At 34.1% G+C, this 26,914-nt stretch overlaps 5 protein-coding genes across 5 annotated transcripts; all 5 read left to right on the forward strand.

Annotated features, from left to right (window-relative positions):
- Positions 1-2,642: 2,642 nt before the first annotated feature.
- On the forward strand, positions 2,643-5,481 carry LOC105951370 (protein BIIDXI). The gene is made up of 3 exons (XM_012974792.2): positions 2,643-3,190; positions 3,521-4,021; positions 4,807-5,481. Exons 1-3 carry the CDS (start codon positions 3,100-3,102, stop codon positions 5,394-5,396), a joined length of 1,182 nt encoding a protein of 393 aa, XP_012830246.2. The 5' UTR covers positions 2,643-3,099; the 3' UTR covers positions 5,397-5,481.
- Positions 5,482-7,720: 2,239 nt separating this feature from the next.
- On the forward strand, positions 7,721-9,809 carry CYP710A1 (cytochrome P450, family 710, subfamily A, polypeptide 1). The gene has a single exon (XM_012974793.2). It carries the CDS (start codon positions 8,111-8,113, stop codon positions 9,593-9,595), a length of 1,485 nt encoding a protein of 494 aa, XP_012830247.2. The 5' UTR covers positions 7,721-8,110; the 3' UTR covers positions 9,596-9,809.
- A 4,117-nt stretch (positions 9,810-13,926) lies between these two features.
- Positions 13,927-15,907, forward strand: LOC105951372 (Ribosomal protein L18ae/LX family protein). Its single transcript, XM_012974794.2, has 4 exons — positions 13,927-14,061; positions 14,184-14,299; positions 14,603-14,666; positions 15,399-15,907. Exons 1-4 carry the CDS (start codon positions 14,047-14,049, stop codon positions 15,738-15,740), a joined length of 537 nt encoding a protein of 178 aa, XP_012830248.1. The 5' UTR covers positions 13,927-14,046; the 3' UTR covers positions 15,741-15,907.
- Positions 15,908-16,219: 312 nt separating this feature from the next.
- LOC105951592 (cytochrome b561 domain-containing protein At4g18260) lies at positions 16,220-17,712 on the forward strand. Its single transcript, XM_012975047.2, has 4 exons — positions 16,220-16,431; positions 16,510-16,677; positions 16,972-17,120; positions 17,224-17,712. The coding sequence occupies exons 1-4, from the start codon at positions 16,309-16,311 to the stop codon at positions 17,606-17,608; spliced, it is 825 nt and encodes a 274-aa protein (XP_012830501.2). The 5' UTR covers positions 16,220-16,308; the 3' UTR covers positions 17,609-17,712.
- Positions 17,713-18,421: 709 nt separating this feature from the next.
- UREG (urease accessory protein G) lies at positions 18,422-21,791 on the forward strand. Its single transcript, XM_088822027.1, has 7 exons — positions 18,422-18,591; positions 18,697-18,873; positions 19,442-19,502; positions 19,699-19,900; positions 20,999-21,120; positions 21,240-21,344; positions 21,464-21,791. Exons 1-7 carry the CDS (start codon positions 18,491-18,493, stop codon positions 21,566-21,568), a joined length of 873 nt encoding a protein of 290 aa, XP_088678153.1. The 5' UTR covers positions 18,422-18,490; the 3' UTR covers positions 21,569-21,791.
- The last annotated feature ends 5,123 nt before the right edge of the window (positions 21,792-26,914 follow it).

Here is a 26,914-nt window from a genome sequence, read left to right on the forward strand (position 1 = left end):
TTTCGAGTGTGGGTATTAAAATGTGGTTGTACATAATTATTACGTGATTGTACTCTCACAGAATTGGTGCTCAACTATCACCTGACTAGTTTTCCACCCCCATCCGTGTATTTTTACCAACCTATTATGCACATTTACCCCATGTGCCTTCGTGCAAATAATCATGCTTAAAATAATGATCTAAATGCATCAATGGCATTGAATATTTGTTGTTTCCTTACGATAAAACAACCACGAAAATATTATTTACGTCTAAAAAATCGGAGAATATTTTACGTTTTTCGTAGGACTGCATAATTTCCCATATTACCTCGATCATATTTAAGTTAGGTTAAGCTAGCCTGAATAAGAATTTAGCAGCAATTTTCCACGTTAGGGCTGGTAATGGGTGGGGCACAATTAAGACTAGGGTTTGCGTATTTTCAAACACCAATTAGTTTTAGGACAACTGATTGCGCGTGAGGTCCGACAAGTTATTACTTATTACCATGCTCTTGGGGTCATTTCATTTGATGAGGAGTGACTTTCATGCGCCACAGTTGTTCATGGTGGTAGCAAAATGCTACTTATCTGGTATTGATTTTTCCCACTTGATTAGTCACCACTTTCAATTTGTAGAGTTTTTTTTTTTTTTTTTTTAATAACTTGTTTATGATAATGCATGAATTCTTAATTTCTTATGATCGGCATAATTCAATTAGTGAAATTTGTAAATTATAAAAAAAAAATCTTGATTTTCTATTTCTATAACACAAAACCTACATTCTCGCAGCGAAATCTATGAATACGCAAACGAAAGCGAAAAATAAGGAATATTTCCTGCTTGATACACAAAGACATAAAGTATGTCAAGGAATTGGGGTCTGATGTTTAACTGTCTTAGTAATTGAAGAATGGGGCAAAAATTCGATTGGTCTTTGTCATTGATGTAGCCAAACATGGCCCTGTGGTCCTCTATTGTTAATTACTGCAATATTTTCATCGACATCTTTCTTGCTATTATTATTGCTAGATTTTAAGAATGCAAACAACGAGACGCATTTGCCAGAGTAATACGGTACAAGCATTTGGACATGAAAAGGGTGAAATTCGCAAAATACAGCAGTGGTCTTTATCAAGATACCAAATTTTCGCAATGATTGTACCCGAAAAACTAAATGTTCCAAGAATTTTCAGAGCCAGTGTGATGGTATCGGTTATCTTGATTATTTATTTGAAATATTTTTTAAATTGTTGAAAACACGTGAACATTCATAAACGAAGAAACACATTCAAGGATAGAATCGCGGGCCATTTCCCTAATGTGTTTTAATTTATTTATTTAAATTTTTTTAGGTAGTGTGGAAAATATTGACTATTGATTAAATCGTCATCCTTTTTGCTATCGAGCTTATTAATATGGTTGCAGATTTCTCAGCTAAAATTTGTGCTTAAGATCTGGTGTATTTCATAGGGTGTAGGATCGAATAAACCCTAATATAATGGAATTTGACTCAAAAATAAAAGACAAAGTTGCAATGATTTCTATGATATTGCAACAATAGAATATCACAATATATATTCAACCATGCATGAAAAGCCTGAAAACTCGCGCCACAATAATATGAGTGGTGAATCAGAAAAGATGTTTGCATTGTGGGAAAATAGCAGTGTCCTAGGATTACTGCAACAATCCCATCTACTAAGGATTATACTAATTATGGCTGGGGATTAAGTAATCAAGATTTATGTTTCGTTTTATATAGTACAAATCTTCCTCGTTCAAAATATTCATCGAGTTTCCAATGGAATTTAGTGTTTTTTTTTTTCTGGCAGCTTTTTTTATTTTGGTGTCCACTCGGAATGCAGAAAATTCATTCAACTATTTATAGGTGACATGGGATAAATGTGATGGCTTAGCATTACACACATTCTCCCTCAAAAATTTACAAAATTTTATTTCAAAAACTTAATAATTTAATATAAAGAATAACGGGCCTAAAACTATTAATTCGGTAGCTAAGCCCATAGGGGATGAATAACTGACAATGCTTGTGTAACAAAAGCCCAATTAAAAAAGCCCACTTAATTTAAAAGACAAAGCCCAAATAATCACTAGCTGGTCTTAATAATTTTGTATTTTAATAAATTACAAAATTCATAATTAAAAAATAAATAAATTGTAGATAGAACCAGAAAAAAAGGCACATATTCTTAATCTTAATGCAAGCAATATCGAGGCATTTTTTTATACTTTTTTTTTTGGCTTTCGCTTCTTTTTATTTAGTGTCAAAAGTTTCACATTGTGTAAAAGATTAAATATTTAGTGCAATTAGAGAGAACTTTGCGCCTGCCTCGTGGATCGTGAAATCTACCGATTAAAAGTCTTGAGTAATCACATTCCGTTCTTACCTACTTTATTCAATTTTTTTTTTGGTTAAAGCCGCCGCGTGCTCCTTTTACTTTGGGCCCCACCAAAATGTAGGATTTGTTCTATTCTACACCCGGTGAAAAACACCGGATGGGTCTTCTGCTGCCACATGTCTTTTTTTTTTATTTTATAATAGATTCCCCGCTAGGGTTTACCTTTAGAGGTTTTAGAAAAATAAAAAAAAGAACACGTGGCAGCAGAAGACCCACCCGGTGTTTTTCACCGGGTGTAGGGTGATTTATCCGTACAATTACTATTTATATTTAATTGAAACAAAAATTAAGATTAACCACCAATTAGTGTCAGCACAATTTTAATTAAGGGTTGAGATTTTTTGAATTCGTTTATAATCCCGATTTGTGGAACCGCCAATTTGGAAGGGCGGTTAATGTTTGGTTAGTGGGGGTTTATTTTGCAGATTTTCCTATGATTTCCCAATTAAACATTTGCATTTTGTAGCTTAATTATTAGAGTGAGAACCATTAATGAACAGCCAGCTCGAATCTTGGATTAAAGTACAATTCCTCTGTCTACTGTCTACACTCTACACCACTCTCTCTATTACTTTCTCTCTCTCTCTCTCTCTATACAAGAACTGAACTGTAGTACTGCACTCATCACTCACACAAACACACACCACACACTGGTTTTTAGAGAGAGAAAGTTAAGGGAGTGTTTGGCATTTTAAGATGGTTTTGAGCTCACCGAAATGCCTTTGGTTCTCACTGTCGGTGTTTGCCTTTCTCTTAGCTTTCTCATCTGCTGCACTAGTTGAAGATGGTACTCTCTCTCTCTCTCTCTCTCTCTCTCTCTCTCATGGATCTGAGAAGTTGAATTCGCTGCTCTATCACTTGCTAAGCATGCTCTAATTTCAAGTAATTATATCAACATTTTGTTTAATTACATAAATATGTGACACTGCAAATAATTAAGATCCAACAATTATTAATTAATGTATTCATCAATATTAGCTAAATCAATTTGGGAAAACATGATTGTATTATTGTTCTTTATTCTGCTATGCAATAATTACGGTCTTCTCTCCTTCAATGCCCTTGGCCCCACCATTTTTAATAACTAATGACAAATTAAAATACCTATCGATTGCAGGCGCGCTTGTGAATGGCGATTTTGAAACCCCACCAACCGGCGGCTCCTCTTCAGGCGGCGGAGTTTCCGACGGCGCCGCGGAGATCCCCGGCTGGAAAACGAACGGCACGGTGGAGGTGGTGGAGTCCGGGCAGAAACAGGGCGGAATGATACTCATCGTGCCGCAGGGCGGACGCGCGGTGCGGCTGGGGAACGACGCCGAGATCAGGCAGCAGGTGAAGGCGGAGAAGGGGTCTCTCTACTCCGTCACGTTCAGCGCGGCCCGCACGTGCGCCCAGCTAGAGTCACTCAACGTGTCGGTCCCGCCTGCGTCGCAGACCATCGATCTGCAGACGCTGTACAGCGTGCAGGGCTGGGATTCGTACGCCTGGGCTTTTCAGGCGGGTGAGGATGACGTGGCGGTGGTGTTTAGGAATCCCGGTATGGAGGACGACCCCACTTGTGGGCCCATCATTGATGACGTGGCTATTAAGAAGCTTTTTGTTCCGGTTAAGCCCAAAGGTTAGTCTTTGGGCCTCTTGGCCCATTTATCTTGGAAGAATACGGTTTTTGTCCGCTAAATTTGCACCGATTCCACGTGTGGTCCTTCATGTTCACAAAAAAACAAATATGATCCCTCATGTTTTAAAAAATCAACATTTTTAGTCATTTCCGTCAATTTTCCGTTACTACTGACGGAATCAAGCTTGTACTTTATCACTATCCTAACCGACGGACTCATGTTAAATTGACGGAGATGACCAAAAATGTTAAATTATTGAAACACGAGGGACCAAATGTGTTTTTTGTGAACCTAGGGGGTCAAATGTGGAATCAGTGCAAACTTGAGGGGTGAAAACTGTAATTTTTCCGTATTTAATTATTTATGAGAAATGGCCTTATTATTAACTTGACAATACATGAACATAAGGCTTTAATACCACTTAGGCTAAGTTATAGTGATAGTTCTTGAATTTGAAATTACACTACAATGTATTAATTAAGGTATATACGATGGTCTTTTACTATAATGTTTTTTTAAATTGTCGTATAAGAAGTCACTGTCGACATTTTTTTTCTTCGAGTTAGACGGTAAGCCTTAGTGATAGTTCTTGAATTCGAGTTACACTACAACGTGTGTTTTTGTTCGAGATTTTTTTTTTCAAAGAAATTACACTACAATGTGTTGAGGTATATATGATGGTCTTTTACTCGATGTTTTTAAAATTGTCGTATAAGAAGAGGTTGTTTACAACAGCTTATCTTTTCAACCAAACAAGGCCTAAATACTGTAGGGATTAATGCAGATAACGCAGTAGTGAACGGAGATTTCGAAGAAGGCCCGTGGATGTTCAGAAACGAGTCACTCGGTGTACTTCTCCCCACAAATCTTGACGAAGACACATCTTCTCTGCCAGGGTGGATAGTCGAATCAAACAGAGCCGTTCGATACATAGACTCGTACCATTACTCAGTGCCAGGTGGCAAAAGGGCAGTCGAGCTTCTCTCTGGAAAAGAAGGCATAATATCTCAAATGGTCCAAACGAAGCCAGACAAGACCTATAGTTTGACTTTCTCGTTGGGCCACGCATCGGACGCGTGCAAGCAGCCTTTGGCTGTGATGGCATTTGCGGGCGATCAAGCTCAGAACACACACTATAGTCCTAATTCGAATTCGACTTTTCAGACGGTGAACTTGAATTTTAGTGCAAAGGCCGAGAGGACTAGGGTTGCATTTTACAGCGTTTATTATAATACGAGGAGTGATGACATGAGCTCGTTGTGTGGGCCCGTGATTGATGATGTCAGAGTCGAACTATCTAGTTCGGTCGTGACTATGATTGGGTTCGTCTTGCTTTTGTGGTGCCAATTGGTGGTGATTATGGTTTTGGTTTAGTTTGGGAGTGTATGTAATTAAATTAAACCCAAGTTTTCACTATGTTTATGTTGCATTTTAAGGATTTTGGATTTTTAAGTGCTTATTTTTTGTTGGTGTTGTGAATTTAATCCCCGTAACAAACAAAATCAATCGGACACTACGAACTGTTGCAACAGTTGAACAAGATGCACAGATCAAATGAAAGCAATAAAACAGTAAAAAATACGAAGATTTATAGTGGTTCGATATGTATTACCTACATCTAATGTGCAAAAAGAGAACAAGTCACTTGAATCAGAAGTATTACACGTTACAAGAATGATTAATTTTTCTCGTAGTTTAGTGCAACGACCTTTTGCATTTTACAGTTCACTTTTCGAGCTTGATGATGTGGATAAACATGCATATGTTACACGTGGATTTGAGTCACACAATAACAGTTGGCAATATAAAAAGTAAGCATTTAAGTCTTTTTTGAAAATTATGATCTATTTATTTTATTCTATATTTAAATTGTTTTGGGCGGCTTTTTTGTTTATATAGCTTGATAGATTCTATAATACGGCCCAATCAATCCTTTAGTTGCTAAGACAAAGGCCCATTATGAATAAAATATAATCCAGCTCATCTGTGTAAGAAATGTCTAAAGAATCCTTTTTATTTTACAGCGAAATGTCTTAAATGCCCTTAAACAGGTATGTAATTAAGAATGCTGGCAGGCTATTCTAGAACTTAACTTCATTGTTAGATTAGTTGTATGCCACGTCATTATTATATTAAATATATAAAAATATTAATTTATGTCATTGTATATGGGCCTATTGCCAATGCGAAATGCGTATGGATGGATTCCTTTCAAGAAAGTTGGTCTTAATTCGGTAATTAACGGTAATAACTTCATTTAAAGACAGTTAGCAAATAAACAACTGGTATCAGGGGCGGACCTAAGGCTTGTGTTGGGGGGGCCTCGCCCCTGCAGATTTTTTTTTTTTTTTTTTTTTTTTTTTTCTTTTTAATATTTTGGGTTATTTATGTATTCATTTATACACTTTAGCTAGCTCTCTAAAGTAAAAATTTTATACCATTTTACCCAAAACTTTTTTTTCGCCCCCCACCCAAAACACCCTAGATCCGCCCCTAACTGGTATAATAGCTTCATTTTAGGGGCAATTAGCAAATAACAACAGTAAACGAAAATAATGAAAAATAAAAATCTTCTGAAAATTACATTTATCATATATCAATATTATTTATGAATTTTATTCTTAGGTTACAAATAATTGGAATTTTTCGAATTTCGTATACGATTCGAAAAATTTCCATGTATTTTGGAAACTTAAATCGCTTGCAGCAGTATTTGCTTTAAAAAGGATAAAGATAATCAAGAAGCTGACGGGGCATACTTAATTTGTTAATAGGATAGGATTAGTTGTATGTTTCGTAATTGTAATAAAAAACTAATGATCTTGGAAAATTGTATTTATCGACATATATTATGCATCAAAGCTATGATAGAAAGCAATATGATTTATTTTTTGTGATAAAATTAGTTTCAGTTGCAATTCCCATTGCCAATCAGAAGTGCACGGCTTAATTAATTAATTGATTAATTAATTAATTAATTAAAAGATGGAGTATCTTACTAACTTGGATTAAGTGACGCATTGATTCTTCATCCAGATATATTCAAGGGGGATAATTTAATTTAGGAGAATTAGAAAAGTAAATAGTCAACGAGCAATTAGGAAATTGATTATTCAGCAAAAGCAAACATGTCAATAGCTTCTATACTGCCCACAAAGGAGAATACTGTGTGCTAGATTCTAATATTCAAACTGTATTTGATTTGATTCCCTCGAAACCTATTAAATGCAATTTACTAATTTAACCTTCTGCTACTAAATAGCAATTTACTAATTTACCCTTCAACTTTTATTTTATTTTATATATTATAGGAAATTAATGTTGCAAAACAAAAGGGCAACAATACTCACGTGGTTGTCTTGTAGGAAGAGGTTAACAGTCTTGAGACATCACTTTATCTGTTCTATCACATGCCCCCAGCTTCATTTCAACCCCACCTCAAACCACATTTGGCATGTAAAATTTAGGGTAAATTACAATTTCCCCCTTGTACTTTGGTTCGGGATCACTATACTCATTTCTACTCTCGATTCTATTGATTTGCCCTTCTGTATTTGAAAAATTGTCTTAATGTGACTCTCGCTGTTATTTATCAGACATTTGACCTTAACATCGTTTGATCTAAGCTCTGAAATTACCAAAACAACACCTCCCTCAGTTTAAATAATTATTAAAACAACAAAAAAAAGACATAATATCGAGCCAAAATACAGGGGTAAAAGTGGAAGTTACACTAAATCTTATTACATCGTTGTGTAACAAAAAAGGCAACACATTTTCTCATGTAAAAACAAAAAAAAGATTACTCCTTTTTAATGGGTTGATTAGTCACTGAAAATCTGATTTTCTGACTGTCCAATCTTCAAAGCTGAACAATATAAAGCCACCCCCCACCCCCAACCCCACTGCAAATAAAATTCAGATTTGGTCTCCACTTTTTACCACTCTTCCAAGAATCAAGAACTTTTGCAGTTGCCTGTATTGACAAATACCATATCATATTATATCACACCCCTTTTAACTTTCTTGATTATTCATTACCTGCAAATTTAGTTCAGATCAAGAAGAAGAAAATCACAGTGCAAAAAATGGAGCTTGCATGGAGAATAATTATCACACCATACATACCATACTTAATCACCACGTTAGCTCTTCTTCTCCTCTTCGAACAAATCTCATACCTCAAGAAAAAACGTTTCTTGCCAGGCCCAACACTTGTTCTACCATTCATCGGCAACGCCGTTTCCTTGGTCAGAAACCCGACCAAATTCTGGGACTTACAATCCTCGTACGCAAAGTCCACACCTTTAGGAATCTCCGCCAACTATATCATTGGACGATACATCGTCTACGTTTACTCCACCGATCTTTCCCACAAGATCTTCTCCAACGTCCGGCCAGATGCTTTCCACCTCGTCGGCCACCCCTTCGGGAAAAAGCTCTTCGGCGAGCACAATTTGATATACATGTTCGGCCAGGATCACAAGGACTTGCGCCGCCAGATTGCGCCAAATTTCACGCCCAAGGCGCTGCAGATTTACACCAATATCCAACAGAGGATTATTATCAAACACCTGGTGTGCTGGGTCGAGAAATCGAGTGGGAAGAAGTCAATCCCGCTGCGCACACTCTGCCGCGACATGAATTTGGAAACCTCGCAGACGGTCTTCGTCGGGCCGTACTTGGACGGGGAGTCGCGTACGAGGTTCAACGTTGACTACAATTTCTTCAACGTCGGTCTGATGAAACTCCCGATTGATTTCCCGGGGTTTGCTTTTCGGAACGCGGCTTCAGCTGTTCAGAGGCTTGTGGACACGCTCTCCGGCTGCGTGGAGGAGAGCGAGAAGAAGGTGAAATCTGGGGAGGAACCCACGTGCTTGATTGACTTTTGGATGCAGGAGAATTTGTCGGAGAAGAAGCCACACCGACACAGAGAAATCGGCGGCCATTTGTTTGACTTTCTGTTCGCTTCACAAGACGCATCGACTTCTTCTCTACTGTGGGCGATTGTTTATCTGGAATCGCATCCGAAAATTCTGGAGAAGGTGAGGAAAGAGGTGGCGGAATATTGGTCGCCGGAAAACGACGCCGTTTTAACAGGCGACCATCTTCGGCAAATGAAGTACACGGAGGCGGTAGCGCGTGAGGTTGTGAGGATCAGAGCACCCGCGACTATGGTTCCCCATATTGCCGGCGTCGATTTCCCGTTGACCGAAAATTACGTTATTCCGAAGGGCACAATCGTCTTTCCTTCTGTTTTTGACTCGTCTTTTCAAGGGTTTACCGAACCGGAGCGGTTCGACCCGGACCGGTTCATGGAAGATAGGCAGGAGGACCGGGTTTACAAAAAGAACTTCCTTGCATTCGGGGCTGGGGCCCACCAGTGTGTGGGCCAAAGGTATGCGATTAATCACCTGATGTTGTTCATTGCGATGTTTGCCACGTTGGTTGATTTTAAAAGGGATAGAACGGACGGCTGCGATGAAATCACTTATGTGCCGACTATTGTACCTAAGGACGATTGCAGGGTTTTTCTTTCGCAGAGATGTAGGCGATTTCCTTCACTGTCGTGACGGAATTGCCCTTTGTGTTCCATTCTTTTGTTGGGGGTTTAATTGTCAATGCACCGAAAGGGAAAGAAGTGTATATTGTTTTCATGATTAATTAAGTTCATTTATTTGATAGTGTGGGGGATTTATTGATGTAATGTTGATTAATTGTTTTCAGGTTTGTTTTTTTGGATTGTTTATTCATTCAAATCAATAAAATGAATATTGCTGCGTGGAATATTTTATTATTGTAAAATTATTGTGTCTCATTAAATTATTGTGTCTTGTAAAATGAGTTAGTTGGCATTGAACTGGCAATTTGTCTTGTTGCTGATATAAGTTAAGCAATATTTAATTTCATAAATATCACACACTTATTGAATGAATATTATCAATGAAAATCATCATGTCATGCATTGAAACATAGAACTATACACAAGTTAGTATAATGTGAATAAATAATTTTAATATTTAATATGCGTGACAAAAATGTGTGAATTGTGACTGGGGTGGTAAACGAGTTGAGTTGAGCCGATTCGTGAGCTCGATGAGTTAGTTCGAAAAAAACTCAAGTTTTCTGACAAGCTGAGCTCGATCTTAGTTGTTCTTGAACTCATGACGAGCCGGCTCGAGTATCTTCTTTAATAAGCGTGTGCTCGAGTTCGATCTCGACAAAATGGACTCGAGTTCGAGTTCAACCTCAAGCTGCCAACACAACCAAGCTCGTCTCATTCACACCCCTAATTGTGACTAGTGTTTATAGAGAGTCTTGCAAATGCTATACTAAATATATAATATACATACTATCTTGTATTTTTTTTTATCATACAAATAAAATATAGTTGAAGTGATAGTTGTTGTTTGGTCCTTGTCCAATGATGTGGTGGGGGTGGGCAATAATTGGGTGAGTAGTACAGGCTGAATTGATTAACATTTTAAACTTTCTTAAATATTTTAGTTTATCCAATTACAAGGCACTTTAATTATTTTAATGAAATGTTTTATTTTTTTGGATGTTTTCAACTGATCACATGTTATATTTTAAGTTATTATTTTTTTCTTCAGTTTTTGCAAATTGAAAATACATGATGTCATTCATTATCATTTATCTTTTTGTCAACTACCTAACTATAAGAGTATTATAACATTGCATTTCCTTAAAAAAAAATTCATTATTTAAAAGATAAAATGAAGAGCCTTCTAGAAACCTGGTAATTAATATTTCATTGAATAAATGCTGTTTTGTTGAATTATCTCCATATTTTATTTAACAATAAAGCTACATGGCCAGATTCTGGCCAGCCAGAAAATGGCAATATTGTAAAATTGGAAAAAGTCACAAAGTGTAATTACTATTATACCCCTACAAACTATTAATATTAAACTTACTTATATTTCTCTTCCTCATTTCCAGACCCGGGTCAACCCGGGATATTCTTTGTTCAGTTTCGAACTTGGGTCTTGTGGGTCTTCCAGGGGACCCACTGATTTTTAATGAGGAGATTTGGCCCAAAAATGCTTCAAATGAGAATCAAACCTGGGTCGCCGGAATGCATATAGTAAGTACAAACCATCAGGCTGATCCCATAATTGGAATATAATTGCAAAGAAATATATATAATACACTTATACTATAAAATGATTATAATTATTATATAAACAATGTCAAATAAATTATTAATTGTCGTATTCATTATATTCAATAATTTTAATTAATATTAAGAAATTTAATATATTAAATTTTAAAAAATATAAAGAACCGCAGTTCAACTCTCCCAAACATCTATCATTATTTAGGTTCCTTCGACCCTACACCCGGTGAAAAACACCGGGTGTGTCTTCTGCTGCCACGTGTTCTTTTTTTTTTTTATTTTTCTAAAATCCATAAAGGTAAACCCTAGCGGGGAATCTATTATAAAATACAAAAAAAAAAAGACACGTGGCAGCAGAAGACCCACCCGATGTTTTTCACCGGGTGTAGGGTCGAACAAATCCATTATTTACTGTAATATATATATATAATATATATATATAAATGCATGACTTGATACTTAGTTTAATCAAATAGTAGATTTGGAGTAATTACACTCAAGTTCTTTTAATTCTTAAATTTTATTCATAATTTTGAATCGATTGACATCAATTATTGACAAGAACGTACTGAAATTGTTGATTATTTTATATAGGAAAATCATTGAAAATAATTTATTTATAAAAAAAATGTAGATGATATTTATTTAATAAAAATAAATTATAACAAATTCCAATTATTGAGAAGAACATATTTAAAAAAAAAAATATAGATGATGTTTATTTGAAAAAAAACATATTATAACTTATTCTAATTAGTATTTATATTTTAAAATAAAACTATAGATGATGAGTAAAATAAAAATATTACATTTGTGATTTTCTTTTAATACTTGGTTTATTAGTTTTTTAAAGAAGATATTAAACGAATTTACTATTTATAATTAAAGTATAATATATTTTAATTAAATTTTATCATAAAAATAATATTAATACAATTCCTTAAAATCGTAAGAATTAATCTGTTAATCGTAAGATTTGAATCGGTTAAGATCAAGTTCTTTCAATTCGTAAGCTTTATTCAAAGATTTGAATTGATAAAGCTCAACTATTGACAATGACGTATTCATCAAATTAACTAAGTAATATCTTTTTAAGTGAATTTTATTGTATAAAAATAATAAAATTTAATCATTTTTTGACATTTACATTTTATTTAAATATTTAAATTGAATCTTTGGATTTAAATGGATTAAACTCAAGTTCTTTTAAAAAAAATATATTATTATTATTTTTTTATTATATTGCATTTTCAATAATTTAATTAATATTATTAAATAATAATGAATGGGCTAATTAATAATCTATTTATTATTTATCATAATGATTACTGTTCTTGCTAGTTATTTCGTTAAGTTGTTCTATGTCTCCGTGGTTAGGTAAATCCTTTACCTTTTTAGCAACCCGAGTTCGAATTTCAACCACAGCTTTTTCGGATTAAAATTCCAGTTTGGGCCTAGACCCGGTCCGAACCCGGACCCGGCAGTAAATTTGGAACCAGACCCTTATTAAGGGGTAGAAACGGTATTAAATAAAATATTAAAAAAAAAAAATTAAAAAAATCAGATTCTGGCCATTTAGCATTGTCCTTTATTTAATATATATTTGAAAAAAAAATAGCAGTTAATTAGGTATTACGCACACGTATGCATATATTTATGCAATTTGGAGCCGAATAAATTTCTATTATTTTTCAGCAATGAATTCAAGAACGAGAAAATCAACCTTTTTTTAGACCTAAATTATTATTGCATAACTGCATGCGTGAGAATCAAGATTATTGCATGTCCGGCACATGTTTCATTAAAACTGCGTCGTTTGCCACTTGCCTGAAACTCCTAGAAATTGTTATTACATAAAATTAATTATATATAAAGCTAATGCCTCTCCTTCCCAAGAATCGCAGCTGGAAATAATTAAAGTTATTATATATATATATATATATATATATTGTATTATTGAATATGATATATTATAAACCTAATCCTCATTAATTCAAAGCCTAAAACGACAGACTTGACTTGTTCGTCCATTTCAAGTTAATTATGTGAAGCTGTGATCTTTTAACTTGCATGCCCAGTTTCAACAGCAGGCATGCAGGGCCGCCACGTGTCAAACATGCAAATCCTTTTACCTGCATGCAAGATCTTTGACTTGTATTTGAATTTTTCTGTTTTAATTTATTGCAGTTAATTAATATATATCACGTTCCTTTTAGATTATATTGTTATTATAAATATATAATTGCTACAATATGAAGTTATTTTACTTGATTTCCTTACAATTTACATTGGCATATATATATGGTGCTACTAAAAAAAATATATGATTTATTTCTACATTGCTTGATCGAAAGTTTAATTTGAATGTAAATCGATTCGGATAAAATCCGAACCCACATAGTTTTTGTCGACCTATTCGAAACGAGTTTCTAAGTTAAAAATCTCTTTACGATGAATCTTCAATCTTTAATTTCAATCGAGACAAGACCTATTTTCTTAACTTTTTTTTTTACCATATACATATTTACAAATACATTATTTCTTCAGAATGTATTAATAGAAATTTAATAATATATAATTTTAAAATATATGATACGGGCCAGTATCAATATGGGCTTTTAAAAACCATCCACTCCTGGGCCCACTAAATTCAACTAGAACTGGATTACTAACATACAAATCTCTAGTGTCAATTTATTAAAGGAATCTTGCAATTGGGCTGTAAATAAAGCCCAATTACTCGGCCCGGATTGAGAATAAAGCCCAAATGAAGAAATGCATAATAACTAGGGTTTCTAATCTCCCAGCTTCCGGAAAAAAACCCTACATACGCCTCTCACCCTCCCCCCGCTAACAGAGGAGAGAGAATCCGAACAATCGAAAATGGTGACGTACAAGGTAACACTAGCCTCTCTCTCTCTCTCTCTACACTGGATAGTCAATTTACTTTTCTTCTGTTTACGAATTAGGTTTCCGATGTTGAAAGTTTGATCGATTTTCGTGTATTTTGCTATTTGCAGTTCCACCAGTACCAGGTGGTCGGAAGAGCTTTGCCGACGGAGAAAGATGAACACCCGAAGATCTACCGTATGAAGCTGTGGGCCACCAATGAAGTCCGCGCCAAATCCAAATTCTGGTAAATTTAATTTCATTTCTGTGTTCTATATCTGTATCAGTAAAAAGATAGATTCATTTTACAAGATAGAATCTTTCGTGTTGATTTGTGTGTTAAGATATGTTTTCAGTGCAGTGCTGGTAATTTTTTTTTTCACTGAATCCTATTGGTGAAATCTATTTGAAGCATAGTTTAGATGAAACAATTAGTTGTGAGGTTTGAAGCAAATGGATGACGATAAAATGTTATAAATTATGGATTAAGATTGATAGGTTATACGTACCGAAGAGGTTGCCGGAATGATTTTTTTTTTTCTTTATGAAGGTACTTTTTGAGGAAGCTTAAGAAGGTGAAGAAGAGCAATGGTCAGATGCTTGCTATTAACGAGGTATGTCGTTTACGTTCCTTCGTTTTTATGTTGTGCGAGAGTCATAAACTGCAATATCTGTCATAAAACTTGATTTTGGATGTGCTAAATTTGCTGCAAACTCGATTGTTTCTATTCGATATGGATGTTTTACCCCTAGGTTCATATTCCTGTTTTATCAATGTGCATTCAGATAAATATTTCAACTCGACTGTATACGAACTTAAACCGACAAGGAATTGAAATATTGTCAACTATCTTTATTTGGTTCGAATTTGTTGGATTCGATTCATCCCCAGAAACTTGTAAATACAACTGTACGTGTACTAATTTCATGACAGAGATATACACAACCTCGTAAATTGTCTCTTTTGTGTTAGTATTTTGAACTTTCATCAGTAACTAAACCACTAAACCGCTGCTTCATGCTGTAGAAATGATATTAGAAGATGTCGTTTCAGTCCTCTAGGATTGTGTTTACAGAGATATAAACAAATATTTAACTGCTGGTTAACTTTCTGCAATTACAGCTGGAATGCTCGGACAATTTATATTTAACTCATTGATTGAAATAAGCTTTCAGGGGGCATCTTTGTTATTGAATCTGATTAGGCACTGTTAATTTTTGCTAATCTTATCCATTTCTCGATTTTCTTGTCCTCGTCGTGTAATTTGTAGTTTCGAAGGTTTTTCGTTTCCTTCAAAATATTTCATTGCAAATAAATTATAATCTTTATTTTCTTCTTCAATTAGATTTTTGAGAAGAATCCCACAACAATCAAGAACTTCGGAGTCTGGCTAAGGTACCAGAGTCGAACAGGCTACCACAACATGTACAAGGAGTACCGCGACACCACATTGAACGGTGGTGTCGAGCAAATGTACACCGAGATGGCATCTCGTCACAGGGTCCGTCCTCATTGCATCCAAATCATCAAAACCGCCACAATCCCAGCTAAGCTATGCAAGAGGGAGAGCACTAAGCAGTTCCACAACTCCAAGATCAAGTTCCCGTTGGTCTACCGAAAGGTGAGGCCGCACTCGAGGAAGCTCAAGACCACTTACAAGGCAACTAAGCCTAATCTCTTTATGTAGAAATGTTGTCCTTTTTCGGGGGGCGCAGTTTTACTATATTTCCGTTGAAGTGCTTTTATCAGTTTTGTTGGACGGATATATTTTATGTTTGCTTTCGTTTACCTGGATTATTATTATCAGACTTCGATTTCGAGGATTATTTTAAGAAACTGTGTTGTTATCGTTTTCATTCATTTGTTTCGATGATTTTGTATGTTTCCTTTTTCGATAGTGGTATAATCGTAGTGCCGATTTTATAAGGAAAAATAAAATAAAAGTAGGATTAGGGATAATCAATCAAGAATTAAGGCAATGAAAGTATGATTACCATGTAGATTAAATATGATTAATTGATTACTTTTGTATAGAGAAAGTGTGATTAAAATTTAAAAGGCATACCACGTCAAAAAGGCAAAACCATTACAATCTCTTAAAAAGAAAAAAGTAGGACAATTAATGGACAAACCATCATTACAACCTTAGAAATACTTATGCAGAAACAAGAATATCAATACAGATCAATGAAACACCTTTAAATTCTCCAACCTCGAAAAATCTCGAAGAAGTCGGTTTTTTTTCGTTTGAGAAGATGACCCCTGTCTGCATTTCTTGTTTGACGGCACTTTCGTTTCTCTTACAAGTTGTTGAATGCTCATCATACAAACAGAGCGAAGCCAAGAATCATCCGAAAATCAGCATCGATGAAAAACATGTAATGTTCAATATCACCGATTTTTTTACAAAGTTCACCCTTTTTTTTTTCGTGTCTACTAATGCATAAATTTTGCAGATAAATTCGCAAAAAACATATGAAATCGAAGTTCATGGAATCCTATTGTGGGCTTCGATGGGATTATTGATGCCTATAGGAATACTAACAATGAGAATCTCGACTAGTACCACCGATTTTCCTCCTTCCAAGCACAGAATCTTGATCTATGTTCATGCAGTTTTGCAGGTATGCATCTACACCAAATTACAAATTAAATAAAATTAAATAAAAACCTTTTTCTATTTTTTTATTTTTTTAATGTGATCACAATCATTGTGTTCCTTTATAGTCTATGGTGCTATGACTAATCATTAATTCTACATTTTATACAAAATCATGTTACCCTTTATTAATGGCCTGGGATTGAACCCTTAAAAAGTTCTTTAATTAAAATCAAGACTTAATTTAGTGATCAGCAGAAATTAAATAACTAATCAGCAACTAATTAATTTATTTATCACCATTTGGTTGTAATTTAAGGTCGTCTCGGTGCTAATCACTACTGTCGGAGCAGTACTATCAATGATAAAATTCGAGAACGCTTTCGACAACAGTCATCAAAGAATAGGGCTGGCACTTTACGCTGCCGTTTACTTGCAAGTTTTGATTGGATTTAGAAGGCCTAAGAGGTGAAATAATCCGATACACATCCCGTATTTTTTTTATTTTTTTTTTAATTTATTTTTTTTATTTTAGGGTTTTAATCGTTTAAAACGTTTTGATTTATTACAGGGGAAGTAGACGAAGAAGTGCATGGTATTTCCTACACTGGCTACTAGGTACAACTATATGCTTGGTCGGAATCTTGAATGTATACACGGGTTTACAGGCTTACCGCAAGAGAACATCGAAAAGTACGACTCTTTGGACCGTAGTTTTCGCAGCTCAAGTTTCTTTCATGGCGATTTTCTATCTTTTTCAAGATAAATGGGATTATATTATAAGACAAGGGGTTATTATTATTTCACCTGGCTGTGATCCAGAGAATTCACAAGCACAATTGGAGAACCAAGTTAAGGATGTTGTGATTGTGAATGAGCCATGCAGGAAAAGTAATTCACTTGGGACTTATTTTTCAAGAACCAATGCACTAAATAAACTATTTCAATTAACATGAAAGGACATTGATTTTTTTTGGGTACTCTTTTTTTGAGATGTAAGTTGTAATGAATAATTCAGAAAATTCTAATTTATGGAAAATCATTTCCTTAATATCTGAAAGTTATTAGTATATATATATATATATATATATTTTTTTTTTTTAATTACCATATAATGGGTTGATATTTCTTTTTACATTCTTTAGTTAGCTTTTTCCATAGTTTTCTTCCAAGAAAATTATAGTCTTCATCCCTCAAGTTTGCACCGATTTCATATATGGTCCCTCATATTTCAATAATTGAAACACTTTTGGTGATTTCCGTTGATTTAACGTTAGTCCGTCAAGTAAGGCGGCTATAGGCTCATGCTTGATTCCGTTAGTACTAACGAAAAACTGACATAAATTACTAAAAATGTTGAATTTTTGAAACATGAGGGACCAAATGTATTTTTTTATGAACATGAGGGACCAAATGTGAAACCGATGCAAATTTGAGATACGAAAACTCTATTTTTCCCGTTTTCTTCCATTGAAGAGTTGCACTTTTTTTTATTTTTGGAAAATTTATCATTTCATTAAATGAAAATGCAATTTATCACTCAAACTTCATTAAATGAAAATGCAATTTATCACTCGAACTTACTACATTTCAAGATAACTGAAATTTACATTGAAGTTATACCACTAGTTAGCACCGACAATCTGCAAAAGTCAACCATAAACAAGTGTTATCACACAATATGATTAGATTCCGTATGCAGTATTTACCCATTTTACCCTCCGCATTCAATGGTCAACCCAAGGGCAATTTCGTAAAACAACCATCTTCGTCTAGTTTAAATTGATTCTTGGAATCTGGATTGGAATCTGAATCCAACTCCTTGCAGATTTACTTCAATGGCGTCTCACCACCACCATGAACACGTTGACCATGACCATGACCATGACCATGATCACGGCCATGGAAATGAGCATCACCACCACCATCACACTCATGAGTAGTACTATATAACTATGTTCTCCAGAATTTTCGAATTTTAATTCCTTTTTTCCCCTCAAATTATTGCGATTCGATTTTAGTTTATAATTTGAAAATGCAACAGGGAATCATGGGTTGGACCAGACGGGAAGGTGTACCATAGCCACGATGGGCTGGCGCCACACTCACACGAGCCCATTGAATCGCCGGGTTACTTCAGCAGAAGAGCACCTCCGCTTGTGAACCGGGATTTTAACGAACGGGCGTTCACTATTGGTATCGGTGGACCCGTCGGCACTGGGTATTTTGCTTTTAATCGTGTAGTTTATTCATTGTTTTTGTTTCTCTGAGTTGATTTCTCGCAGTGCAGTGAAACTGTTTGTTGATTTGCTTATGTGAATTGATTTCTCGTAGTGCAGTGAAACTGTTTGTTGATTTGCTTATGTGAATTGATTTCTCGTAGTGCAGTGAAACTGTTTGTTGATTTGCTTATGTGAATTGAATTCTCGTAGTGCAGCGAAACTGTTTGTTGATTTGCTTATGTGAAATGATTTCTCGTAGTGCAGTGAAACTGTTTGTTGATTTGCTTATGTGAAATTACTTCTCGGAGTGCAGTGAAACTGTTTGTTGATTTGCTTATGTGAATTGATTTCTCGTAGTGCAGCGTAACTGTTTGTTGATTTGCTTATGTGAATTGATTTTGTCGGTTTTGCGAATAAAATAAAAAATTGATTCTACTGTGTTATGAGAAGTATTATTCGATGTATATATGTTATTTGAGCTGATTATTCTGAGTTTATCTGCAATTTTTGTTTCGCAATTTCGGATTTTACTCTTCCTAAGTGCTCTTCTAATTTGTTATTATGCAGAAAAACGGCTTTGATGTTGGCTTTGTGCGAATATCTAAGAGACCGCTACAGTCTTGCAGCTGTATGTATAAGTCATTACTCGTCTTATCTACTGCCAATTATTCTTCCGATTTTGCCTAACCATTTACGGGGTTGTATTTACGTAACTTCTTTTTTTCTCAGTAATCGTCATTATGATTCTTTAACAGGGGATTGTCAAGTTATAACCTATGATTTTTTTTAGTTGTAGCATAAAAATGAGCTGAATATTATTGTAGGTTACGAATGATATATTCACAAAAGAAGACGGTGAATTCTTGGTGAAGCATGGAGCACTTCCCGAGGAAAGAATTCGAGCTGTAGAAACAGGCGGCTGCCCACACGCAGCTATTCGAGAAGATATCAGCATTAATCTCGGCCCTTTGGAGGAGCTCTCGAATCTGTATAAAGCGGATATACTCCTTATTGAATCTGGTGGAGGTAATATTCACTAATACTAATTGATGTATATAATTAAATTTAAAAAAATTAAAAATAAAAATTAAATCTTACTATATATGGCAAAATGAGTTTTTTAGTCCTGGAAGTTTAGCAGTTGAGAAATTTAGTCCACCATGTTTTAAATGCAGAATTTTAGTGCTTTAAGTTACAAATTATGAGAATTTTAGTCCTATGACTTGCTATAACAGGTAATTCAATAGTTGCTTGAATGACTTGGCATTAAATATATAAAAATAAATAAACTAAATATAAAGTAGGTGATGTGGATGATGAGTTGGATAATTTTGGAGGGAAATTCAATTCTAATATCAAAAACACCAAAATGGGGGGAAAATTAACATTTTAATTTATATATTTAAGAATATGATTTATTATTTTTTGCGGTTAATTCGTAAATACGTGTTCGTTTTTGGTAAACTAATTATGATTGTGCATATCATTTAACTTTACAATATATTTTATTTTGAAAATCTTAGAATTTTTTTTCTTCGTATTTTTGTTACATTTGATATATGGTTCACTTTCATTTTCACCACTTAGTAGTTAGTACGTATTTGTCAAAATTAAATGTTTAGATAAATATGAAATAATTACTATTTTTCTCAATTAACTATGAAATAATAATTAACAAATTTGTTACTAAACAAATGCTTATTTCCTTCATACAATAAATATAAAAATGTTTGAATATTTAATTTTATGGAACGTTAAATTTTCTCGAGGTTTTCTTTATTGTAAACTATAACAAAAATAAATATATAAATGAAAATGTTAATTTTCCTCCCATTTTGGTGTCTTTGACATTGAGAATTGGATTTCCCACCAAAATTATCCAACTCATCATCCACATCATTTACTTTATATTTAATTTATTTATTTTTATAAATTAAATGCCAAGTCATTCAAGCAACTATTGAATTACCTGTTATAGCATGTCATAGGACTAAAATTCTCATAATTTGTAACTTAAAGGACTAAAATTCTGAATTTAAAACGCAGTGGACTAAATCTCTCAACTACTAAACTTACAGGACTAAAAATCTCATTTTGCCCACTATATATTATTGAGATTTGCAGATAATCTGGCTGCTAACTTCAGCAGAGAACTGGCTGATTATATAATATACATAATTGATGTATCGGGTGGTGATAAAATTCCTCGAAAGGGTGGTCCAGGGATTACTCAGGCTGATCTCCTTGTTAGTATTTTTTTTTAGCTGCCTCGTATTTAAAAAAAAAAAATTGGTGTTACTAAATTAATCGACCTTGTTTCTTCAGCTATGGATGCTAATGTTTTTAAACCATCCTAAATGTGTAGGTTATAAACAAAACCGACATTGCAGCTGCTGTTGGAGCTGATTTGTCTGTTATGGAACGTGATTCACTCCGAATGAGAGATGGTGGTCCCTTTGTTTTTGCTCAGGTGTTTATTTTAATAGTTGCTTCTTGAGATGATGCTATGATATTATATGAATTATCATATAAACTGAAGAATATATATACATTTCTTTTATGTAATAACCAATTTGTAAATACACGCAGGTAAAACACGGTGTTGGTGTAAAGCAAATTGTGGACCACGTTTTAGGGGCATGGGAAGCAGCGACGGGGAAGAAGCCTCATTCTGATCTCTCAAAGTTCATTTGAACTGTGTTTTTTATATTCCATCTTTATTTCGACTTGTTTTAGGTAAAAAAAAGAAGAAAACTTTGAATATCTACATTTGCTCAAAATAATAATGTACTCTGTAATGAACCTTTCTTTCATCCATTTTTGTTTCCGTGTTTCTCGTTTCTCCAAAACGAGAGTTTAAGTTACGAACTTATGCATCTGAATAAAAGCCAATAAAGCGCCATTTCATATCGGTGTATGATTCTGAATTTTTCTAGCCTGTTCGATCCAACACTTCCCTAAGAACATCAATTCGGGTTAAGAATTTTTCTCAATCTTAGGTACACTCCCTCCGTTGCTAATTTTTTTGCTAATTTTTCTCAAACTTCCCTAAGAACATAAATTCGGGTTGCGAACATAAAACCGACCCATGCAAACATATGCAAATATTAATTAGGAGACAACATTGTAGATATCCATAATTAAGAACATGTCCCGTAAAGGATGATCTATCAATTGAAGCAAGTGAATATGTGATCACTCAAGAGAACAATTTAAGGCCATGGACACTCAAGAGACTTCTAACAACCCTCCTTACTTGTAAATAAACATATTTCAGAACATGCCTATATGGTAAGTGCATAAAGTTCTTGTACCATTCTAGAATAATTATAGGATCATCCTTCTTAAATATTTGGATATGAATTCTCTAGATAATCATTATTGTACATTGTACAATCAAAGTAATCGTAGACATCCATTATAGAGTGACATTAGTATAAATATGAACTTAGATCATGACCATCATGTTGCGGCTTGGGTTCATGAAAATTTTCCATAAAAATATTTACAATGTTAACTGTGTTTACTCTCCATAATTTTAGACGAACATCAACAATGGTTGTTGTAAATACATAATATTAACTTCAATATTTCGTGAACAAAAAAGGTTCATATCCATGCAAGACATCAAAACTCGCTAGAAGGAAAGTAGTTATAATTATGCAGTCTCAAAATATTACCCGCCGTTTGGTAAGACCGACTCAACTAAAGAGACGGGAAGATCATCTGTGTACCAGTAACAATATCAAACACTTAGATTTGCTTAGACTATTATCCGGTTATACTCACACTAGATCCCCAAAAGTAATGGTAATAATTTCCATAAACATCCACAAATCAGAGTTATAATTCTAGATCTAACACATAATTATGTTAAAACTACTTCGATAAAATTACATGGAGATTTCCCAAACTGCGAATCGGTACCCTTAGCAGTGACGTGCGGAACGACGAACGCTGGCACGGGTTACGTATGGTATTGCGCACCAGAAGAAGTTGGGACGAATCGCGTTCCTCAAGCATTTCAACAGGGCTGACATGGTGTGTGTATGAAGGTGGATCGCTGTGTGTGTGAAGATCACGTGTGTGTGAAATGAAGATGCTGAGTCTGGAACTTCTGGAAATAGCCGATTTAAATTAATTAACGATTAACTGTTACTAATCTTAATTGAGATTAAATTAATTAAGTTCCTATTAATGATCAGATCCTACGTTGTCAATTGATTAAATATGAGGGATATAATCCTCCGTGTTACTAATCTTAATTGAGATTAAATTAATTAAGTTCGTATTAACGATCAGATCATCCGTGTCAATTGATTAAATATGAGGGAGTGAATGTGTCTTTTATGAACAATGGCGACCAAATATAAAAGTACTGGTGCAACCTTGAGGGGTAAAATCTATAATTTTTCCGAAGAAAAATTATAACATATTGAGATCCAATAGTGAATTAGGTTAAAAAAGAAAAAGAAAAAAAAAAACTTCGAATGTGTTGTTCCCGATACATAAAACGGGTAGTGATTTAGTAAAATGATCAAATAAATTAGTCGAAATACGAAAAGATTAGCCGAGGCGAGAAAACTCTTTCCTTAAGACAATATTGCCCCGCTACGGTGCTTACGGTTATTTGGCAAGTGTCTCCCAAGATACAACGGCTAACTCGGCATATGAGCACTCAAAATCCCGAGTACAACGAACGTTACTTTGTGTCTCAAACTCTCGAATCGAATACGGAAGAAAATATTCTACGAAGAATATTTCCGGGCTAAAGAAGGAAGACTTCCATAGAGCAAAATTATGGAATTAAATTGGTTTTTATGTTGTTATTAAATCAAACATGTGGAGTTTCTATTTATAAGTTTCCAATGGTTGTGATTAATGAACACAACCCTTATGAAATTAAACAAGTGAAGAGGTGTGGCCACACCTCTTCATTGTCACACCTATTTGATCAAATAGGTGCCTAAAAATATTTTTTTATTTTCATTCAAAAATAATTTTATTTTATTAAATAAAATTCCAACAATCCCCCACATGAATGAAATTAGAAAAACGATGGATTCTATCGAGAGTTCAAGTGGAAACTATTGCAATGGGGATAGGTAGCTTTTGGCTTTGAACTATCCTTAGCGGTATAGCATCGGATTTACTTGGCTAGTTAGTGAACGCGATGTCTTGAACTGCCAGCCGTTTGTGTAAACCAAGATAATGATAACCACACAATAGTTTTCCCACATTTCATCAGTTCTCATGGTTGCGTCCATTTTGGCCCTGGAGCACATCTTGGATTCATAAGTGTTTGTCATTTTGAAGCGGCCCACACTTCTACACTTAGATAGGTGATGTCCTATTAAAGGTATCCTGCCAATACCTCACATTTTGTCAAGGTTTTGGAATCATTAAAAACTTTCGCTTATCATTTACCCTTTCTGCAGGCAACACTAATGTCTATCACGAGAATGAGTTGGAAATATATAATTTCATAGGAATATATACTCCTTGGTGCATCACTGAATTTTCCATAACTTAGTTGTCCCTTTTGAACCAGTTCTTGGGATCTCCAGTCATCATGGTTGGGTTTCCACTATAGAAATTCTTAATTTGTGGGTTTTGATCTCACTCCTCTAGACAGGCAATATGTTTGATCTCTTTAGTTGACTTTTAGTCGCGGATCCGCTATTAACCATTGATTTTCATAATCAATGTTATATTATTTCTTTTGAGATCAATTGCCTAATGGTCTTATGTGTACGAGTGTATCGATACTTGCCATTATACATGTCGTTTGTGCCCTTAACGTAACCGATTGGTTTTCACAATTTATTCATAATTGTAGACACCGACTTAGTCCAACACGTAAAATCCTCCAATAATTTTATGAAGTTTATTCAGCTTCTTATCTAACCTTATCTCAAGTTATATATTCGAATTCGACCATGAATCGAGCTATTCAATTGTGTTTGAGGATTTCCAAGATACATAATCTTAGTGGACTCATATATCCAATATACTTTCCTAATACAATAAGATATTTTCTTTAATGTAATCCATTTAAAGGCGATACTTAGATTACCTAAGAACCCTTATAATATCATTGAATGATTATTTATTTTGGAATTACATATTTACTAGTTTGCAATTCATTATGCTGCCAAACTATCCAAAAATATTTGTAATTGAACCATTGTTCATCATTATTTTTTGCAAGTAAGACTTAGTCTTTAGATAACTAGATCAATTTTCTAGTAATGTATCAACATGAGACTTTCAAATGACTATCTTTGTCTTAGTGACTTTAATCTATAAGATTACATCGTCTAGACCCTCGTCTTTTGACATCAAAAATTTTATTTTTATTTTTTCCAATATTTTCTCAACGTTCAAAATAGTATCATGATCACTATCTCATGATTATAATGTCGTCTATAGACATATACTTCCATGTGCTTTTAATATAAACACACTGGTCACACTCGTTATTACGAGAATTACTTGATAACACAATTTTATCAAATATTACTTTAGAATGACTTAACGAGTTTCAATATCTTGTTATAAATAATCAAGATTTTTCCATAGCTATTTAATTTAGCTTTATTGGACCACCCTTTTAATTCTTCTTTTGAATAGTCCATCTAAACCTTAATGGTTTACTACTTGGAAGAAGACAAACTAACTTCCACGTACATTCTTCCAATGTAGACAATATTTCAATAATTGTCCATCGTTCATTTTATAACTCACAAGTTATAAAATCAAATCAAAATCAAACATATTGATTTTATTTGCCATCTTGTTGTATCTTGGTTGTTCATCACTTTGATGATTTACCACTCTTACATATTTTAACTTGGTTGTTCATCACTTTGATGATTTACCACTCATACATATTTTAACTTGGTTGTTCATCACTTTGATGATTTACCACTCACGCATATATTTTAACTTATAAGTTCTCTTATTTAAACCTTATTTATTTTCTTATTTTACAAGAAATCACAATATAATAAATTTGCATCAAGAGTGACTATCTCGTGCACAATCATTATAAATATATTCAATATTTATCCACTTGACTATACTATGCCTTGTATTAACTTAGGTATTTTTTTATCTTGGCCTAAACACCCCCACATTTCTAAATATTAATGTGATTACTGGTTAGGGCCTAAAGACCCTCACATTTCTAAATGTTTATGTGATTAGCTCGGAATATTTAATTTATCTGGTTAGGGCCTAAAGACCCCTACATTTCTAAATATTTTAACATGGTTAGCTCGGGATATCTAATTTCCCCCACAAATTCTAGAGTATGTATTCTAGAATTTACCACTATGATATCCATAAAAAAAATTTCAAGAGTTTCAGTACTCATTTTTTAATTCATTTGGTATTTTCCAACTTTCATTCACATAGCATTTAAATGCTTTGAAATCCTTATTTTTATTTTATTAATAAGGATACACAATGTAACAAAATACATTTCTTCTTTAGTTAGAGAAATATATTGGATCACCAATATATTTAAGGGTAAATTACACCCACACCCCTGAGGTATGCTTAAATAACTGTAAGGTCCCTGTGGTATCGATAATTACACTCACCCCCTGAAAGGTAGTTAAAAACTCTAACGGGATAATGCATTTGATACATTATTCCGATAGGGTTCTAATGGACTATTACTTTTAGCTAGTTGTGGAGATAACATAGAGTTATGGGTAGTTATGGGGTGACATGGCTCCCTCAATATTTTTTAAATCACCCATAACTCTTTGTTGTCTTCACCACTTCCTGAAACCAATAGTCCGTTAGAACTCTATCGTAATAACGTATCCAATGCATTATACCATTGGAGTTTATAACTACGTCTCAAGGGGGTGAGTGTAATTATTGATACCACAGGGACCTTAAAGTTATTTAAGTATACCTCAGGGGTGTGGGTGTAATTTACCCTATATTTAATTACAAAGTATTATATTTCTTTCTCTCAAGAAAGTACAAAAAGAAAAATCTTCTTAAGATATTTAAATCTTGTCA

Source organism: Erythranthe guttata, chromosome 8 (assembly GCF_056151865.1).
Source record: "Erythranthe guttata isolate IM_541 chromosome 8, IM_541, whole genome shotgun sequence".
Taxonomy (NCBI): Eukaryota; Viridiplantae; Streptophyta; class Magnoliopsida; order Lamiales; family Phrymaceae; genus Erythranthe; species Erythranthe guttata.

What these genes read in the sequence shown, in the direction of transcription:
- LOC105951370 (XM_012974792.2), top strand. Translation starts at nt 3,100, where the DNA reads ATGGTTTTGAGCTCACCGAAATGCCTTTGGTTCTCACTGTCGGTGTTT. An exon ending in TGCTGCACTAGTTGAAGATG is followed by an intron (nt 3,191 to 3,520) that starts GTACTCTCTCTC and finishes TATCGATTGCAG; the next exon opens with GCGCGCTTGTGAATGGCGAT. An exon ending in TGTTCCGGTTAAGCCCAAAG is followed by an intron (nt 4,022 to 4,806) that starts GTTAGTCTTTGG and finishes GGATTAATGCAG; the next exon opens with ATAACGCAGTAGTGAACGGA.
- CYP710A1 (XM_012974793.2), top strand. Translation starts at nt 8,111, where the DNA reads ATGGAGCTTGCATGGAGAATAATTATCACACCATACATACCATACTTA.
- LOC105951372 (XM_012974794.2), top strand. An exon ending in CGCGCCAAATCCAAATTCTG is followed by an intron (nt 14,300 to 14,602) that starts GTAAATTTAATT and finishes TTCTTTATGAAG; the next exon opens with GTACTTTTTGAGGAAGCTTA. An exon ending in AGATGCTTGCTATTAACGAG is followed by an intron (nt 14,667 to 15,398) that starts GTATGTCGTTTA and finishes TTCTTCAATTAG; the next exon opens with ATTTTTGAGAAGAATCCCAC.
- LOC105951592 (XM_012975047.2), top strand. Translation starts at nt 16,309, where the DNA reads ATGACCCCTGTCTGCATTTCTTGTTTGACGGCACTTTCGTTTCTCTTA. An exon ending in TCAGCATCGATGAAAAACAT is followed by an intron (nt 16,432 to 16,509) that starts GTAATGTTCAAT and finishes TAAATTTTGCAG; the next exon opens with ATAAATTCGCAAAAAACATA. An exon ending in ATGTTCATGCAGTTTTGCAG is followed by an intron (nt 16,678 to 16,971) that starts GTATGCATCTAC and finishes TTGTAATTTAAG; the next exon opens with GTCGTCTCGGTGCTAATCAC.
- UREG (XM_088822027.1), top strand. Translation starts at nt 18,491, where the DNA reads ATGGCGTCTCACCACCACCATGAACACGTTGACCATGACCATGACCAT. An exon ending in CACCACCATCACACTCATGA is followed by an intron (nt 18,592 to 18,696) that starts GTAGTACTATAT and finishes AAAATGCAACAG; the next exon opens with GGAATCATGGGTTGGACCAG. An exon ending in TTACTCAGGCTGATCTCCTT is followed by an intron (nt 21,121 to 21,239) that starts GTTAGTATTTTT and finishes CTAAATGTGTAG; the next exon opens with GTTATAAACAAAACCGACAT.